The sequence below is a fragment of the Schistocerca americana genome, chromosome 8, assembly GCF_021461395.2.
Source record: "Schistocerca americana isolate TAMUIC-IGC-003095 chromosome 8, iqSchAmer2.1, whole genome shotgun sequence".
NCBI lineage: Eukaryota > Metazoa > Arthropoda > Insecta > Orthoptera > Acrididae > Schistocerca > Schistocerca americana.
The window spans coordinates 369,383,116-369,401,470 of NC_060126.1; the positions used below are offsets into that span (position 1 = coordinate 369,383,116).

Genomic DNA, 18,355 nt, shown 5'->3' on the forward strand with positions numbered 1-18,355 from the left:
CTCATGGAAACTGTAGAATTGGTGTCCTCTATATGCATAAATGATTTGGCAGACAGAGTGGGCAGCAATCTGCGGTTTTTTGCTGATGGTGCCATGGTGTGCGGTAAGGTGTCAAAGTTGAGTAACTGTAGTAAGATACAAGGCAACTTAGACAATATTTTCAATTGGTGTGATCGATGAGAGCTATCCCTGAAAATGGAAAAATGTAAGTTAATGCGGATGAGTAGGAAGATCAAACCTGTAATGCTTGGATACAATATTATTAGTGTCTTGTTTGACGCAGTGTAACAGGACACCCTCCTCTAGCATTACTTTTTCTTAACAGTAGTTCTCAATACCAGTATTACTTTTTGAATTTTGGACAGGTCAGTATTATCTCAGCTGCGTTACTGAAAACTTTCATATAATTTTTTACACAATATGTTACTCTATGTGATCAAGAGTATCCGGACACCCCCAAAACACACATTTTTCATATTAGGTGCATTCTGCTGCCACCTACTGCCAGGTACTCCATATCAGTGACCTCAGTAGTCATTAAACGTCGTGAGAGAGCAGAATGGTGCACTCCGCAGAGCTCACAGACTTCGGACTTGGTCAGGTGATCGGGTGACACTTGTGTCATATGTCTGTATGCAAGAATTCCACACTCCTAAACATCCCTAGGTCCACTGTTTCCGATGTGATAGTGAAGTGGAAACGTGAAGGGACATGTACAGCACAAAAGTGGACAGGCTGACCTCATCTGTTGACTGACAGAGACCACCAACAAGTGAAGAGGGTCGTAATGTGTAATAGGCAGACTTCTCTAGAGATCATCACACAGGAATTCCAAACTGCATCAGGATCCACTGCAAGTACTATGACAGTTAGGCGAGAGGTGAGAAAACTTGGTTTTACTGGTTGAGTGGCTGCTCATAAGCCACACATTATGTCGGTAAATGCCAAATGATTCCTCGCTTGGTGAAAGGAGTGTAAACATTGGACGACTGAACTGTGGAAAAATGTTGTGTGGAGTGACAAATCATGGTACATGACGTGGCGATCCGATGGCAGGGTGCAGGTATCGCAAATGTCCAGTGAACATCACCTGCCAGCGTGCGAAGTGCCAATAGTAAAATTCGGAGGCAGTGGTGTTGCGGTGTAGTTGTGTTTGTCATGGAAGGGGGTTGCACCTCTATTGTTTTGAATGGCACTATCAAAGCACAGGCCTAGTGTATCAATAATGCTGATTTGTTATGTGATGTGTCGCAGCACTGTCAATGCACCACTCAACAAAGTCCAGTTTGTTTACATCTACAGAAAAATTGTTGCATCTCATCATTAAAACTTTCTTCTCAGTTTTTGAAGTATCTTTGGGGCTACAAATTCTTGAACGTCCCACATATGTAACACAAGCTGACAACATAGCACAGTCTTTTATTTTGTCTGTGCACACTGTTCTAGTGCACTCATCTGATCAATTGTCATGTAAAAAACCAAATTTGTTTTATGCTGTTTTGACAAACGACCTACTTTACCTAATGAAAAGCATTTTCCATCTTCAGTCCTTTTATAATAAGATGATTTTGACATATCTGCTTCAGATGAAGTCCGATTGCACCTTTGTCACCGTTTGTTAATCTTCATTTTTTGCATCATTGTTGTAGCAACAATTTCATCATCACTATCTATTATTCTCAGCTCATGATCTAAACATTGTGTTTGTGATTTGTTCCACATATTCTCTTTAACAGGTAAACTGTGCCTTGTAATATAAATGAAACTGAACTCTTTGGGCAAAATTTTCAAAAATCGCGCACGAAGGTTGCCATCATTGATCAACTTGTTGTGTTTGTACTTTATCAAATTGGACCAGATGTCCTTGTGTACCATCAGATGCCATCCGAACAATGTTATGAAATTTGTGTCTAAGCAGATCAATGTTTTCAGCTGAGCGAACAATGTACATCTTATGCAGCTCATCCCAAATGTCTTTGGTAGTCTTTCATTCCCCAATACAAAGAACAGGATTGGTCTCAAGTGACAGAAGTAGCTGTAGCTTTGCTTTTGCATTATCTTTTGTTCATTTAGCAAGATTAGTTTTGTAAATTTGCCTGCTTGCTTCCAGCCTGATCTGCCCCATTTATAACGTAAAAGATGTTGTCATACTCTAAATATAGTTCTCATTATGAGTCCCCAGGTTCTCCTTCACAAGAGAGTTTTTCAGTTTGTTGTCTTTCATCAGCAACTGTATCATCTTTTGCACTTCTAGAGTGTTGAGTTATTGTCAAAATCGGCTACAACTGTTGCACTTCATGAAAATTTTATCAACTGTGCATGACTGCTACCATGTTGATAAGACACCAAATGCCATTTAAACATGAAACCTTTATTAAAACATCACAGAAATACAACAATCCTAGAAGGATATGTCAAAACCATCAAAGCATAACCAATACTACAATAAAGTCAACTCAAGAAGTTTCTATAATGACAACACAACCTTCAAAGATTAATAATATAGTATAGACAATGATATTTTCACACTTTGAAATGTGCTGAATGTAGATGGACTGACAGGTTAACAAATGAAGATTTCTTGAAATGAGTCAATGAGAACAAAATATCTAATGGTGAATGTAATGCAACAGAGAGACAGATGTTGGGCACATAATACAGTATTAGTTACATTATTACAGCTGAAAATATTACTCAAAAGAATGGTAGATGAAAAGAATCACAGAGGCTGACCCAAGTATAAGTGCATAAGGCAGATTATCACTGACTTGAAATGCAGAAATTGTGTTGAAAAGAAGAGGATACCTGGCAAGCAGCAGGAACAGAGTTCCATCAAACCCCCCTTAAGGTGCATAGCCAAAACAACAACAATCAATCTGTAACTATAATTTGATAATAAATGAACAAAAATTACACAGCAGACTGTAGAAGAAAATCATGGAAGGAAAAACAACAATTTAGAATGAGTGCAATAATGACAGTATGACGAGAGTGAAACAGAAAAACATTGTAATACAGCTACAGTGTAATATTTTTATGTTTTCTTCTGTATAACAGTGTATGTCCAATTGCATTTTGTAAAACATCCCAACGACAAATTAACAAACTGTATTACACTACAAAATTGTCAGTGGTGCTATTTCATGTAAAAGCAGGGATCTAGCCACTTGTATTCTTAATTAGATCATGTGGATCTTTGCCCCCGACAGCAGTTCATCCATAGGGACAAAACTAATATTTTAGGTTTAATGTTTTATTGAGGAGGAGGCCACTTTAATTGACATAATCTCAGACGGGATCAGAGCAGGGGAAGAAATAGGTTTCAGTCTTTTAAAAGGAATCATCTTGAGATTGGCAGTCAGTGGTATGAGTTAAAAATGGAGAACTGAAATGTAATTTGAATCCCATTCCTCCCAAATTAATGTTCAGTGTACCAGTGCTTTAAAATTCACGATACACAGTCTAACTCCCTAATGTATGCTTTGATCTCACTAGCCACCTGACCTTGACTTATGCTGGACCCTTCCTTTTCATTTCTCCTATCTCTTTCACAGCCTTAGTTACCCCTCCCCTTTTAGTCTGTATTATAACTCTCCGTCAGCCTGTCAGCATGTCCCACCATCTTGTAATTTTTTTTACTATCATTTTATTTAATTTTCTATATTTTTTCTCCTATTTTTCTCCCCTGTATTTTATTCTCACTGTCTTTATTACCAGTTGAATAGAGTTTTTTTTTCTTTTTTTTTTATCATGGTTAGCTCTCATTTTTGATGTATTGTCTGACAACAGCACTCCGCAACTTGAATCTTGGCTGTTAGATTGCATATCACTTTCAGTGACATGGAAGGCCATTATCAAGTGAAAACATGTTCTTTATTTGGTGTAGGAAAACCCTGGCAAAAAGAGTCCATCGCTTTATTTGAAATACATGCTTTCTAAAACTTGCCTTCAATGTATGTCTTTCTTTTTTAAAAAAGACAGCAAGCTGACACACTAACAAATCTTATTTTCTGTTTCTGTGGATTAATAGTAAATCCTGATAGCAGTAGTTAATGACACATGCAGGGATATAGATACTAAGAAAACTTTTGAGGCAGTTTCAACAATACCTGTACCAGCAATGCTTCAGAAACAGAGTAATGGTAAGTCTGTATTATTATACTGATTTCATCAGGATAGTGAGAAATTCAGAATGTAAGAGCAGTCAGGCACAGAAATTGCATATTGCCAGATTATTCTCAGCAGTCCTAAGGGAAGTTTTCAGATCTTTAAACCTGAAGAATAATGAAGGAGTACTTCTTACTGGCAGATCCTGGCATCCTCACATGTCATATTATTTACCATTTTTGGCATTTTTAAAGGAATTCTTGAGTATCTCTAATGATAAGCAACAGCTAGTTAAGTTGTATTCAGCAGTAAAGATAATATTTGCCTGCTGGCGATGATTTCTGGATTACTGTTGTACTTGTATCACATGCACTGTTCATAATATCTGAATGAGCCCCAGTTGGTTGGTAGAGATGTAGATGTTGAGATGTAGATGCAGTAAGATGTATTTCAATGCAACCAGAATAAAACTGCACCCATCTTGAAATTATGTTCAATTAATTATTCACACCACATTACAGTATACCTGAAGATAAAATGTGAAGAAGTTAATTGTATGTTTGGTGGCAAGTGGGGTTTTTCTAAATTAAAGTGTAGCTTACATTGTAGCTTATATTGGTTTTAGGAAAAGAAACAATTCCAACAATAAATAATACAGTTCAGATCCATCAATAGTTTTTGCCATTTAAACCCTTTGTCTACATCACAATATGCTACTGAAGGAGCATAAATGACTGGCTGACTGGAGAAATGAATGTGACAGTACCTTCATGACAGTGTTATAATCTCCCTTTCTCTGATGACATTGTATTATTTGCCTGTAGTCCAAAGCCAGTTCAGCAATGAATGGAAACATTTAATCAAGGAAGTTTGAAAGTAGAGCAACGTGTTTTTGTATTTAGACCACTTTAAGAAAATAACTGATGTACAGCAAAAGAAATAAACATATGAGTGAAAATGGCCTGTTGTGTTTTTGCTAAACTACACAACATTTTCAAATCCAAGTTTCCTGTGAATCTAAAATGGGAAGTTTACAACCATTGAGTAAAAACAGTTCTGACTTTTAACAATGACACATGGACATTTAATGAGGCAACCACTCTAATACTGAGGGATATGAGCCAGATAAATGAATCAACTCAACATTTCCACCATGTGGCAAGTAGCAATCTATCTTTCTCATAATATTATCAAAATTTCATCCTTAATTTTTCAGTGTTTAATGGACGATGATAAAGGTGAGTCTCATATATAGTGATTGTAAGAGGAGGTTACCTGCAATTTCAATGAAAACAAAAAAATCACACTGAGAAATACAATTTTCATAAATGATTTCTGATGCAGCACTTAGAGACAATAAGAGCCTATATAATAAAGTAAAGGGCAGGAGATCTTTGATTTGCTGGCTTTCCCCTCTATTTTATTTTCTCGTTTTCCAGTGGTGCTGCTCCTGCTTCAAGACACCAAAAGATCAACTAATTAACAGAAGTGCTGTCATTATCCAGCAACAGATATGTAAAAACACAGCAGAAAATGCATTTGCAACACCTTTTTTCATACCTTGAGCCAAAGTAGCTTAAAAAACAGATCTGAGAGTTATTTCTGGCCTGTTCTGTCACTTTCACAGTGATACCAACGCTACACTTCATACCTCAAAAAGATAGATAGATAGAGAGAGAGAGAGAGAGAGAGAGAGATGGGGTGTACTGCCTGTGGACAGTTTTTTTTTTTTTTTTTTTTTTGTAACCCTACATAACCATGAAAACAATATAAATGAATAGTGAGTGAAATGTCTTTCTTGACCAAGATAAGCCTCATTCACCATTAATGTGAGAGAAGATTGTGACCAAAAATCATTGCACTGCAAAATAAATAAATAAATAAATAAATATAAATAAAAATAAAAAATCTGAAAATTATGGAAGATAAACAACACAATGTGATCCTGAAAGAAAATAACTGTTAGAAACATAAAAAGATGGCAATGTAGTGTATGTGTCAATATAGTTAATTTCATGTAAAAAAAGTGTTTAATATTTATTATCAATATGGAATTTGTGTATCAGAACATATAAAAATATAAATATACCGTGTAGGCACCAGCTTCACGAACGTATCCAATGTCGAGGGCAATTTCATTCCGAGCACTTATAAAGTCCTCATAGGATGCATGGTGCTGTGTCTCAACGTGCTTGCAGTAAGCAAGTGCCAAGTCCTGCTTGGGCAGCTGCAGCACCAATTGCTTGTCACGGTATTTTTCACCCACACTTCCCATCTCTGGCACTTTCTCAGGAGGCAGCTCTGAGAAGTATTTCTCAATCTGCAAAACATAAAAGCTAGATTAGTTTTTGTAACAGTTTAACTAAAGTTTTTATGCTTTTTGTGAATAGTGTAAAATTTAATTTTATTAGCATCTTTGGGATACTGTCCAGTCAACTCTAGTCTACCATTCTGCTAAGATAATTTATTCTGATGTATGCATTATGAGGTTGTGAGGTACACTAACAAAGTAAACCAGAAAATCACTGTAACTGTAAAATTATATGGCTTTCCTCTTTTTGGGTTTCTCACACCTTGAATTGAAGCTGGATGTAGGGAACACGACTCAAACACTAAACATAACAAAGTATCTAATGGGATATTTCATCTACTGAACACACATTATAGAGCCAGAACTCTCCGATTACCCATCAGTCTTTTTTCCAAAGATATCTGCCATGTTACAAGTATTACGGACTCCCTTTTGCTAATTACTGTTTCAATGATTGATCTTCTGGAAACATGCTAAGGATTTAATAAATTATACTATTCCTTAATCATGGAGATTATTTATTTTTTATGTTTTTGGAACAAGCTGAACTGATATTCACATCAATTAAGCAAATCTGGATTATTTTCTTCAAATGATTAGGCAATCATCCTTGCTTTGTGAACAGGAGCATTATTAACCTGTACAGAAAATGCCCAAATCCGAAATTTTATTGCAATACTGGTAATATGTTACTGCCAAAAATGTTTATGTAGACCCACACATTCGGTCCGGCACGGACCAAAAGCAGTGTTGTAAGTTAACCCCAGAAACAGCAAACACAGACATTGCAAGAACTCCTGCACATTTGCCATGTGATACTCAACTACATATCAGTCACCATACATTTTACCAGATCCACACATGAGCTTCTCAGTGTTACACACCTTGCGACATATTCTTTCCTTTTGCTTCTTCATGATTGTTTTGTCACTGGCCCCTGTAAGTGAGTTAGAACACAAGTCCTATGAAAGGGTGGCTGATAACTCCTCCATACAGTATGCCTGGGAATTTCGTAGTCTTTAACAATTTGTTAGGCCACCAAGAACAATAATCTGGTTTAGTACTTCCGTGACATTTCCTCTTCAAAGTAGCATCACTGAAAATACATCTGAGCACACATGACTTCTGTGAAATATCTCCAACAGATTGCTCAAGTGTTTGGGCCCCTACAATCACTCCACACTGAAACTGTAGTTAAATCTCTTATTTGTCTCAGTCTGACAAAAATCGTCTCTATGATGTTGACATACTGTGCCATCACTTGTTTACACTTGGATGTATAACATGGGACAAATAATGCACATTCTATGGGGTGTTCTGAAAACAAAGGTTTTTTTTAGGAAGAGATTACAGTCATTACATACATGCTCAAAATGGGGAAGGATGGAAGATGTTACTGGATGTATCCTTTTCAAATTAACCATTTGGGCATTTGCCTTAACTGATTTTCATGAAACCTAAATCTAGAGAACCAAGCAGGGATTTCAATATGAGTCCAGTGTCTTAACCACTGCAGCACTTTTTCCCATCCTTTCCTTAGTCCACCATAACATCTAATTCTAATTACTCTCACTCTCTCTCTCTCTCTCTCTCTCTCTCTCTCTCTCTCTCTCTCTCTCTCTCTCTCTCTCTCTGTGTGTGTGTGTGTGTGTGTGTGTGTGTGTGTGTGTGTGTGTGTGTGCGTGTGTGTGTGTGTACATTTTTCTGTAAAACCAAACTATGCAAACTCCAAGTTTGAATAATAACAAAAAGACAGATTGCTACTAATTGTAGAGGTGACACGTTGAGTTGCAGACAGGCACAACAAAAATACTTTTACACATGTAGCCTTCAGCCACAGCCTTCCTCAGAAAAGAAAACACACACACATTCATTCACACAAGCAAGCACACCTCATGTACCATCTCTGGCAGCTTGGACTGCAGCTGTCACATTGAACAGAAGTAGCTATCAGGAGGTGGCAGGGAAGAGGAAGCAATAGCAGGGTACAGATGGGGGAGAGAAGAGTGCTGCCTGGCAGAGGGTGCAGGAACGACAGCACTGCCACCTGGCATAGCGTTGGAGGGCTGTGAGGCAGGGAGGCGGAGACGGAAGGGGGGAACACAGGGAGTGGGAAAGGAGGGGAGCAGCAAAGGTGAAAGAAAGACAGTTGCATTGGCAGAGGGTAGCACACAAAGAGGGTCAGGGGTTGTGAATAAGGAGGAAATGACAGGACAGCAAGAGAGGAAACTGTTGGGCAGTGGGTTGGTTACCTTAGAGTGAGGCTGGGATAATGTGTTTAAAGGGTAACTCCCATCTGCATAGTTCAGAAAAACACATCCTCCACCGTACAGTTTCTGCCCCATGGGTCTTATCACCTCCTGCTTAAGCATATCCCCTTACCCTCTTTGTGTGCCACCCTCTGCTATCGCATCGGCCTGTCTCTTTCCCCCCTTCCTTGCTCCTCTCCTTTCTCACTACCCCCCCCCCCCCCATCTCCATGCCCCATAGCTCCCTCTCCCCTGATGCTGCACCTAGTGGCAGTCTCGTCATGCTTACTTCTAGTCATGCTCCACTAGTGCTCTTCCCAGTGCCCCACCGGTCCCTGCTACCCCTTTACCCACCCCCTCCATATTGCTGCTTCTGTTGGACGACAGTTTCATTCTGGTCCAAGCTGCTGGAAACTGCGGTCATGTGTGTGAGGTGTGATTGTTTGTGTGAATGGTAGTGTCAATGTGTCTCCTTTACTAAAGAAGGCTTTGACTGAAAGCTAAATGTATAACAGTTTTTTCAATGTGCCTATCTGCAACTCAACGTGTCACCACTACAGTGAGTAGCAATCTGTCCTATTCCTTATATTGTTGGTATTTCTGCACAGTGAGATTCTAATAAAATTGCATCATTTACATACAGTTGAGAAAACTTAACAGGAAAAACAGAATGACAGGAAAGGGTACAGAGGTAAAACTCATATTTATGTAAATGGAAATATGCCAAGTTCTAGTCAATTTACTCACCAGACTCCAATACATAGTGTTAAATGTAACATAAGTTATAAAAATTATGGAGAACATTAGGTATGGCTGACATATTTGATCATTAGAGTTCAGGTTGTAGAAATTCAGGTAACCCTTTCACGTAATTGTTGGTGTACAGTATCACACATCAGTGGCATAAATTTAGTGACAAACAGTTCTTCTCAATGTCATGTAAGTCCCATATAATGTCAAATAGGCAACTTAAGTAAGAGTATTCTGAATCCTATTACTGTATCAGTACATCAGTGGGCAGAGATGATGAAACTGTGAAGTTCTGCTAGGAGGAAGGGAAATTAGGTTTTAATATTCTGTCAAGGGTGAAATCATTAAAGCTAATGCTCTAGCTTGGTTGGTGTAAAAAGAAGAAGAAAATCCCATGTCCTTTTCACAGGAAAAAGCCTCGCATTTTCCAAAGCAATGTAGGGAAACCACAGGAAAGGTAAAGCTGAATGTCCAGATAGGAAATTGAACTGCTTTCTTAGAAACTTTCAAGAATTAGCTTTAATGAGGAATCTAGGAATGTACAACCAGCCACCTTCTATTAATTCCCTAAGGATTAGGAAGACAAGGATACAAATTTGTAAGTAGATATGTGGAAGTGGGGTTGTGAAAATGATGAAGTGTAAGTATAAACCTGAGCCCCTGGAACATTGGTTTACTATTTTATGGTAAGGGTGCCCTAACACCCATAGTCATGGGGATGGGATGTGTGGGTGTGAAAGGACAGAGAAAATTAGTTATATAAGGAACAAACTGACTAATGAAAGCACTGATTGACATTTAACACCTAGTAGTGGGGGTGGCCGTAGCAAGTACTGTAGAGATTGCAATTTGTCCTCTGTGGGCAGAGTTATGTTGCTTTCTCAGGAGAGAGGTAAACTAAGAATATATGTATTCTTTCACCTGGTGGGAAAATATTGTGTAGAATCAAGTATTGTATTAAAACAACATTTTATTTTATAATTAATGTACTGAATGTATACTTTTAAAATACAGTGCGTATTTTTTAAGTTTTGAAATTAAAAAAAGACGTGCTAAGATATCTCAATAATTTTATTTTTATATGAAAGCAGATATCTCAATAATTTTACTTTTACATAATATTGAGGCACTTGTCATAAGGTTGTACCAGTTTTTGAATACCCTCCTCATAGAAGTCTGCCGCCTGACTTGTTAACCACTGCATCACCACTGCTTTGGCTTCGTCATCGTCTTGAAGACGCTGACCGCCCGGGTGTTTCTTCAAGTGCAGGAACAGATGGTAGTCACTGGGCGCAAGATCGGGGCTGTACGGAGGATAATCTAGAGTTTCCCATCGAAAAGATGTGATGAGATCTTTGGTCTGATTCGCCACATACGGACGGGCATCGTCTTGCAGCAAAACGATGCCCTTGCTCGACTTCCATGGACTGTTGCTTTGATTCTGGTGTGACGTAGGCCACCCATGTTTCATCCCCCGTAACAATTTGGCTTAAGAAATCATCACCGTCGTTGTGGTGCCGCTCAAGGAAAGTCAATGCACTGTCTAAACGTTTGGTTTTGTGCACATCCGTCAATATTTTCGGTACCCAACGTGCGCACAATTTTCGCTAATTCAAGTGCTCGGTCACAATGCCATACAAAACACTATGGTGGTCTAGCATTTCTAGGCGCTCAGTCCGGAACAGCGGGACTGCTACGGTCGCAGGTTCGAATCCTGCCTCGGGCATGGATGTGTGTGATGTCCTTAGGTTAGTTAGGTTTAAGTAGTTCCGAGTTCTAGGGGACTGATGACCTCAGATGTTAAGTCCCATAGTGCTCAGAGCCATTTGAACCATTTTTGAACAAAACACTACCAGAAACATTCGGAAAGTCATCCCGCAAGGAGAAAATCGTAAAGCGTCTGTTTTCTCTCACATTATTGTCCACTTCCTGCACCAAACTTCCATTAACGACCGAAGGACGCCCACTCCGTTGTTCATCATGCACATTTGTGCGGCCATCTTTAAATGCTCTCACCCACTTTCTTACCATTCCATAACTCATAATATTTTCTCCGTAAACTGCACAGATTTCAAGATAAGTATTGGTCGCTTTAAGGCCTTTAGCATTAAGAAATCTTATAACAGCCCGTACTTCACATCGCCGGGACTCAAGAATATCGGAGGCATCTTAAACACTCAGTACACAACGTAAACAAGGAAGAATCAGACTGTAATGGCGTCAGTTCCTAGATTAAGGTACAGGCTTTCATGTAAAAATAAAATTATTGAGATATCTTAGCACGTCTTTTTTTAATTTCAAAACGGCACTTACTTAAAAGCGCGCCTCGTACCTGTAAATTAACTAAGAATGATTTTCACATTGTAGATTGACTTCATTCATTTTTCCTATCTTACATAAGACTGGGATAAATAAATATCCAGGTAGTGCTGGGTTCTAGATTTCACATTAAAAAACAAATTCTGGGGTTGTCATTGCGTACTTCACCCTGTTCTCAGTTTCGTAACAAATAATGACAATATGAACTCTCAGGCTTTCTCGCCACGATTAATTAATGGTGCAGTTGTTGGTGTAAAGTCGAACTGTCAATTCCATTTGGTGCACAGTATAATGTGCATTCGTAATGACACAGCTCACAGCACCTGAAGAAGACGACCGGTTCGGTCATCGAGATCCTGTGCACAAAATGGGATCGACTACTGCACTGTACTCGAAAGACGACAAGGATCGGGATTCAAATCTGGCTGTGTTCTTATCAACGTACCGCAATGAAAACCTCAAGTTACCTGTGAAGGGCAATGTTGGGGCTTGGCAGTCAGCTTTGGAGCTTCACTAGTGTGTCGTCTACGCACCTGCTGCGTGGAATGCAGTCCCGGCGGCACCCAGCAGTAGCCGTCGCTCATGGAGCGGTCCCGCGGCTCCAGGCGGTCGGGCTTGAAGCCGAGGCGCTCGCGCACGTTCACCCACTCCTCGTGGTACACGTCGTGCGCGTCCCGCGGACACTTGCAGCTGCTGCATGTCTTCCTGCGGACACACAACACACACTCTCAGCAACATCACAAATGCTGTCCACTATAACAAAACACTTCTTCGTGTTCGCTCGCAAGGAGATCACATGGCAATCGGATTTTTGTACACTACGGGCCATTAAAATTGCTACACCACGAAGATGACGTGCTACAGACGCGAAATTTAACCGGCAGGAAGAAGATGCTGTGATATGCAAATGATTAGCTTTTCAGAGCTTTCACACAAGGTTGGCGCCGGTGGCGACACCCACAACGTGCTAAAATGAGAAAAGTTTCCAAATGATTTCTCATACAAAAACAGCAGTTGACCAGCGTTGCCTGGTGAAACGTTGTTGTGATGCCTCGTGTAAGGAGGAGAAATGCGTAGCATCACGTTTCCGACTGTGATAAAGGTCAGATTGTAGCCTATCGCGATTGCGGTTTATCGTATCGCGACATTGCTGCTCGCGTTGGTCGAGATCCAATGACTGTTAGCAAAGTATGGAACGGTGGGTTCAGGAGGGTAATACGGAACGTCGTGCTGCATCCCAACGGCCTCGTATCACTAGCAGTCGAGATGACAGGCATCCGCATGGCTGCAACGGATCGTGCAGCCACGTCTCGATCCCTGAGTCAACAGATGGGGACGTTTGCAAGACAACAACCATCCGCATGAACAGTTCGACGACGTTTGCAGCAGCATGAACTATGAGCTCGGAAACCGTGGCTGCGCTTACCCTTGACGCTGCATCACAGACAGGAGCGCCTGCGATGGTGTACTCAACAACGAACCTAGGTGCACGAATGGCAAAACGTCATTGTTTCCGATGAATCCAGGTTCTGTTTACAGCAACATGATGGTCGCATCCGTGTTTGGCGACATCGCGGTGAACGCACACTGGAAGCGTGTATTCGTCATCGCCATACTGGCGTATCACCCGACGTGATGGTATGGGATGCCATTGGTTACACATCTCGGTCACCTCTTGTTCGCATTGACGGCACTTTGAACAGTGGACGTTATATTTCAGATGTGTTACGACGCGTGGCTCTACCCTTCATTCGATCCCTGCGAAACCCTACATTTCAGCAGGATAACGCATGTCCTGTACGGGCCTTTCTGGATACAGGAAATGTTTGATTGCTGCCCTTGCCAGCACATTCTCCAGATCTCTCACCAGTTGAAAAAGTCTGGCCAATGGTGGCCGAGCAACTGGCTCGTCACAATACGCCAGCCACTACTCTTGATGAACTGTGGTGTCGTGTTGAAGCTGCATGGGCAGCTGTACCTGTACACGCCATCCAAGCTCTGTTTGACTCAGTGCCCAGGCGCATCAAGGCCGTTATTATGGCCAGATGTGATTGTCCTAGGTACTGATTTCTCAGGATCTATGTCCCCAAACTGCGTGAAAATGTAATCACATCTCAGTTCTAGTATAATATATTTGTCCAATGAATACCCGTTTATCATCTGCATTTCTTCTTGGTATAGCAATTTTAGTGGCCAGTAGTGTATTTACTTATATTTTTGTATGGCACGTTAAATTCAGAACCCAAATATCAACCTGCAAAGCAAGTCGATGCACCTCTCAAAATTCACGAGGAAATCGACCTTGAAGATATCCGACGATGTTTAATAGCTAAAGTGAGGCCGATATGTCGAAAACGGCGAGGCTTCATGGGAGAGTGTTCGGTTGCTATGCGAGGGTCTGGGTTCGATTCCTGGAGGATACAAGTTCGTAAACAAAGGTGCATGTTCTACGAGCATTTCCGTGACGCGAAAAATACATAAAGATAAAAATTAATTTTTGTGTTTTTAATTTAAACAATTTTAATTAACAATCTTTTATAAATGATTGACTATTAACAATTTAACTTGCAAGGAAAACTGGATTTTTGTCTGCGGTACATAAGCAGAGTTAAGAAGACACATTTTTCATTGAAATGTCAGTACAATAAAAATTAATTAGTATATACTAGATTTGAACTGTATTTCCTGCTTAAATGATGTAGGTATTCGACCTCAACGAAAATAAAACGAAAAACGCAATGACCGAAACGATGCTCGACACAGCGACTACCAGTCTCGAGCGCTACCATTTTTTTTCCATCTCTATTTATTTTACGCTTCACTGAAACGCTCATAGAACATGCACCTTTGTTTAAAAATTTCAATCACCGACAACCGAACCCAGGCCCCCTACGAGGCAGGAAAGCGCTACCACAGAGCTACGCTGCTTGCTGAACAATCGACATTACTTAAGCGCCTTAAACATAGACGGAAAACTCCAAAGTCAATTTTTTCGAAAATTTTCTAGAGTTGCATCGAACTGCTTTGGAACGTCACGTGCCATAAATATACAGGGTGATTCAAAAAGAATACCACAACTTTAGGAATTTAAAACTCTGCAACGACAAAAGGCAGAGCTAAGCACTATCTGTCGTCGAATTAAGGGAGCTATAAAGTTTCATTTAGTTGTACATTTGTTCGCTTGAGGCGCTGTTGACTAGGCGTCAGCGTCACCTTTATTCGAAGGTGCTACTGTAACTGGACTACAGTATCTGGAGATGTTAGAGAATTGGCTGTTCCGTCAGCTCGAACAAGAAGCACAACAATTCATATTTCAGCAGGATGGAGCGCCACCACATTGGCACTTATCTGTCCGTAACTACCTGAACGTCAACTACCCGAGGCGATGGATCGGCCGCCAGGCAGCCCGTGACAGAGCACTTCATCACTGGCCTCAAAGAAGCCCTGATCTTACCCCCTGCGATTTTTTCTTATGGGGGTATGTTAAGGATATGGTGTTTCGGCCACCTCTCCCAGCCACCATTGATGATTTGAAACGAGAAATAACAGCAGCTATCCAAACTGTTACGCCTGATATGCTACAGAGAGTGTGGAACGAGTTGGAGTATCGGGTTGATATTGCTCGAGTGTCTGGAGGGGGCCATATTGAACATCTCTGAACTTGTTTTTGAGTGGAAAAAAAACCTTTTTAAATACTCTTTGTAATGATGTATAACAGAAGGTTATATTATGTTTCTTTCATTAAATACACATTTTTAAAGTTGTGGTATTCTTTTTGAATCACCCTGTATATTATATATATATAAGAATACAAAAATCCGATTGCTATGTGATTTCCTGATCAAAAAATAAAACTCAGCTGCGCGAGAAACGTTACCAACCAACATAAAAGGTGACTTTAAATCCCTCGCATGTACTAGAAACTGACAGTCGAACAAAATTACCGCCAAGTAGGAGCGGCGAGGCAACAGCAGAAATGAATCATTTCTTAAATCAGGACACAACTCCATGTAATGGATACTAATCACAGTACGAAGATGTTTAAGTGAAGTGCAAATGGGCAATTTCCACATTAACAAACTGTTGCCGGAGGTGAATGGAACAGGAAACCAAAGAGTCAAAGTAGTCCCACACTCAGGGAACGACCGGAGGGGAGCAAATGGAGGAATTCTGCATCGGCGTCCTAATGGAGGTGGTTTGCCGTTGTTTACCTCCAACTTAACGTAAAAATTAATACCAAACATTATCGCTGTTCAGTAAGTGAAACAAAGAGGCACTGGCGGCATTACAAAAATGAAGTTGGGACCGACATATTACCAACACTCTTTGGAAATGCAAACGCTGCCGCGCGATTTAGGGCGTCATTTCACGGACTGCGCGGCCCCTTCCGTCGGAGGTTCGAGTCCTCCCTCGGGCATGGTGTGTGTGTTGTTCTTAGCATAAGTTAGCTTAAGTAATGTGTAAGTCTAGGGACCGATGACCTAAGCAGTTTGGTCCCTTAGGGGAAAAAAATGCAAACGCCTTTATTAATGAACAACATAAAATGAAGGGGCGCAACAAGAATGTGCTAATCCTCAGTTTACCAAGGCATAGTCTGATCAAGTTACCTCTTACCTTTTTGCTGCATTACTTGATGGTAACTGTTAGTTTCATGTGTACTGCTAGAAAAAACACTCTTCTATCTGAACGGTTTAATATTATTGTTTTAATGATCTTGTCTTTGAATTTAACTAAACATATAACAGGCAGTATTGCCAAATGCGCTCTTGTGGGTTAGCAGTTTCTTCCACCGACGCCCATTAATTAAAATATGATTGATTTAACAAGATGTCAAAAGCACGGAAACTTGAGATCTACATAATTTGTTTTTATATAGAGAGTGATCAACACATCAGGCTTAAAAAATAACACTATTTCCACGAAATAAGTACAGTGTACAGGCGTGGTCACCCAATGCTTGTGCTCCTTGTAACCGAAATGTTGTCTTTGGACTGCATATACTTTACTCTCAATACGATGTAAGATACTAGACAAGTATTTCAGATGTAAGCGCCAGGGGTTATCCCAGCACAGGACGGCTTACTGTCAATTCATCATTGATAGAAAATGCAAAGATGCTTGAGTTACAGTTGTCGGTAATATACACGCATAATCTGTAATGAAGGTATCAGCAGTAACGAGACGGTATAAAAGGAGTGCTTCACCGGAACTACATAAAACGACAACATAACATTAATGAAAGCAATATAGCTATATACACACACAAATAACGTACTCAATAATTTTGTGTCAGTGCGATTCTTTTTATATTTGTCCTGCCTATTCCTTTGTTGTAGCCAATATCTTATTACACTGCCTGCATTCGTCGTTTGGACAACAAACGTATCTACTTGTTGTACAATGGACGGATACCACATGTTGTCACGTCATACTAAATTTCAAACTAACTAAGCACACGATCAATAATTAAGGATAAAACTCTTTCTCGCAATAGCGTAAATTACTCTTTAAAAACGTGCTGTACTTAACGGGCATTCAACAAATATATTTCGTCAAGACGTAGATACGAAACGATTGTTTAGAATATTTTGCTCTTATTCCAATAACATCTAACTGCTACGAAATTAAAAACAAAACTGAAACTATTGTTAACCATTTCATTTCGTTTTTTACTTATATCCAAACATTTAATAATATTTTCTCTGAGTTTTTTTACAACATTTTTGCAGCATGAAGCTTTGTTAGTTGAACAGTCGTTAAGCTCCGTAGCGGTCTGAGAATGAGGTAAAGGAAAATACTAATATTTTATCCACCACTTACGTACATTAGAATGTGTAGTATAGTTCGCTCAATATCTATTCTGTCGCGTTCCCTTACTTACAGCACTAGAAGCCACGATCCGCAGTGTATGACTAGATCTTGGTGAACCACAATGTGCATCCCTCTGTTGCGTAATAAAGCTTCGGTGGGATCCTCGCAAAGATCTCAACTGTCCACACATTGCCCAGGAAAGATATATTTTCATATATCGACGCCGTTATGAGAAGTCGAATTGTAGCGTCAAAACAGTCGCCAAACGAGCCTTAACTATAATACGCTAATCACCTTACGTATCGACGAGCGAATTGTAATCCTTGAATGAAAGAATCGGGCGTGATCCATGAGGAATACCTGAAATGCGAACAGCAATTTCTGTATGCACTTTTCTATAGAAAATAAAGTAAAACACAGTGTCGAATTTCTAGAAATTGTCAACAATAATATTAGTACAAATAATACCTCACAAATTGGTTAATCTTTCCAGTCTCTCCAGCTTATGTTATTCCCTCAGAAATGACAACACAGAAATAATTTTTTCCCAAAGTAAAACATCATTCTGATCAGTTAGGTCTAAGTAGCCTTCACAATATATTTTGTAAGTTCCTGTTTTCAAAATTTTCGTTCGGCAAGAGTAAATAGCATTTTTTTTTTTTTCCAATCGGTGTTTCCCCAAGCTGCCAATATCATCCAAGGCAGCGGTCTTCTCATTGCAACTTGCTTCGTCAGGCGTGCTTTTTACTCATGACCTGTTGTAGAGAACAAACCTATTTTTACTCAAATTTGGAAAAAACTGTGGACA

The 18,355-nt window shown here is 39.9% G+C and overlaps 1 protein-coding gene across 1 annotated transcript in view; it reads right to left on the reverse strand.

Moving 5' to 3' along the window:
- The window catches only part of LOC124545856, a 1,204,377-nt gene that overhangs the window by 373,059 nt on the left and 812,963 nt on the right, over nt 1-18,355 (reverse strand). Inside the window, exons 4-5 of the mRNA XM_047124814.1 lie at nt 12,270-12,441; nt 6,197-6,427 (exon numbers count right to left, since the gene is read on the reverse strand). Of these exons, the coding sequence (XP_046980770.1) occupies nt 6,197-6,427; nt 12,270-12,441 (403 nt within the window). The remainder of the gene's footprint in view (nt 1-6,196; nt 6,428-12,269; nt 12,442-18,355) is intronic.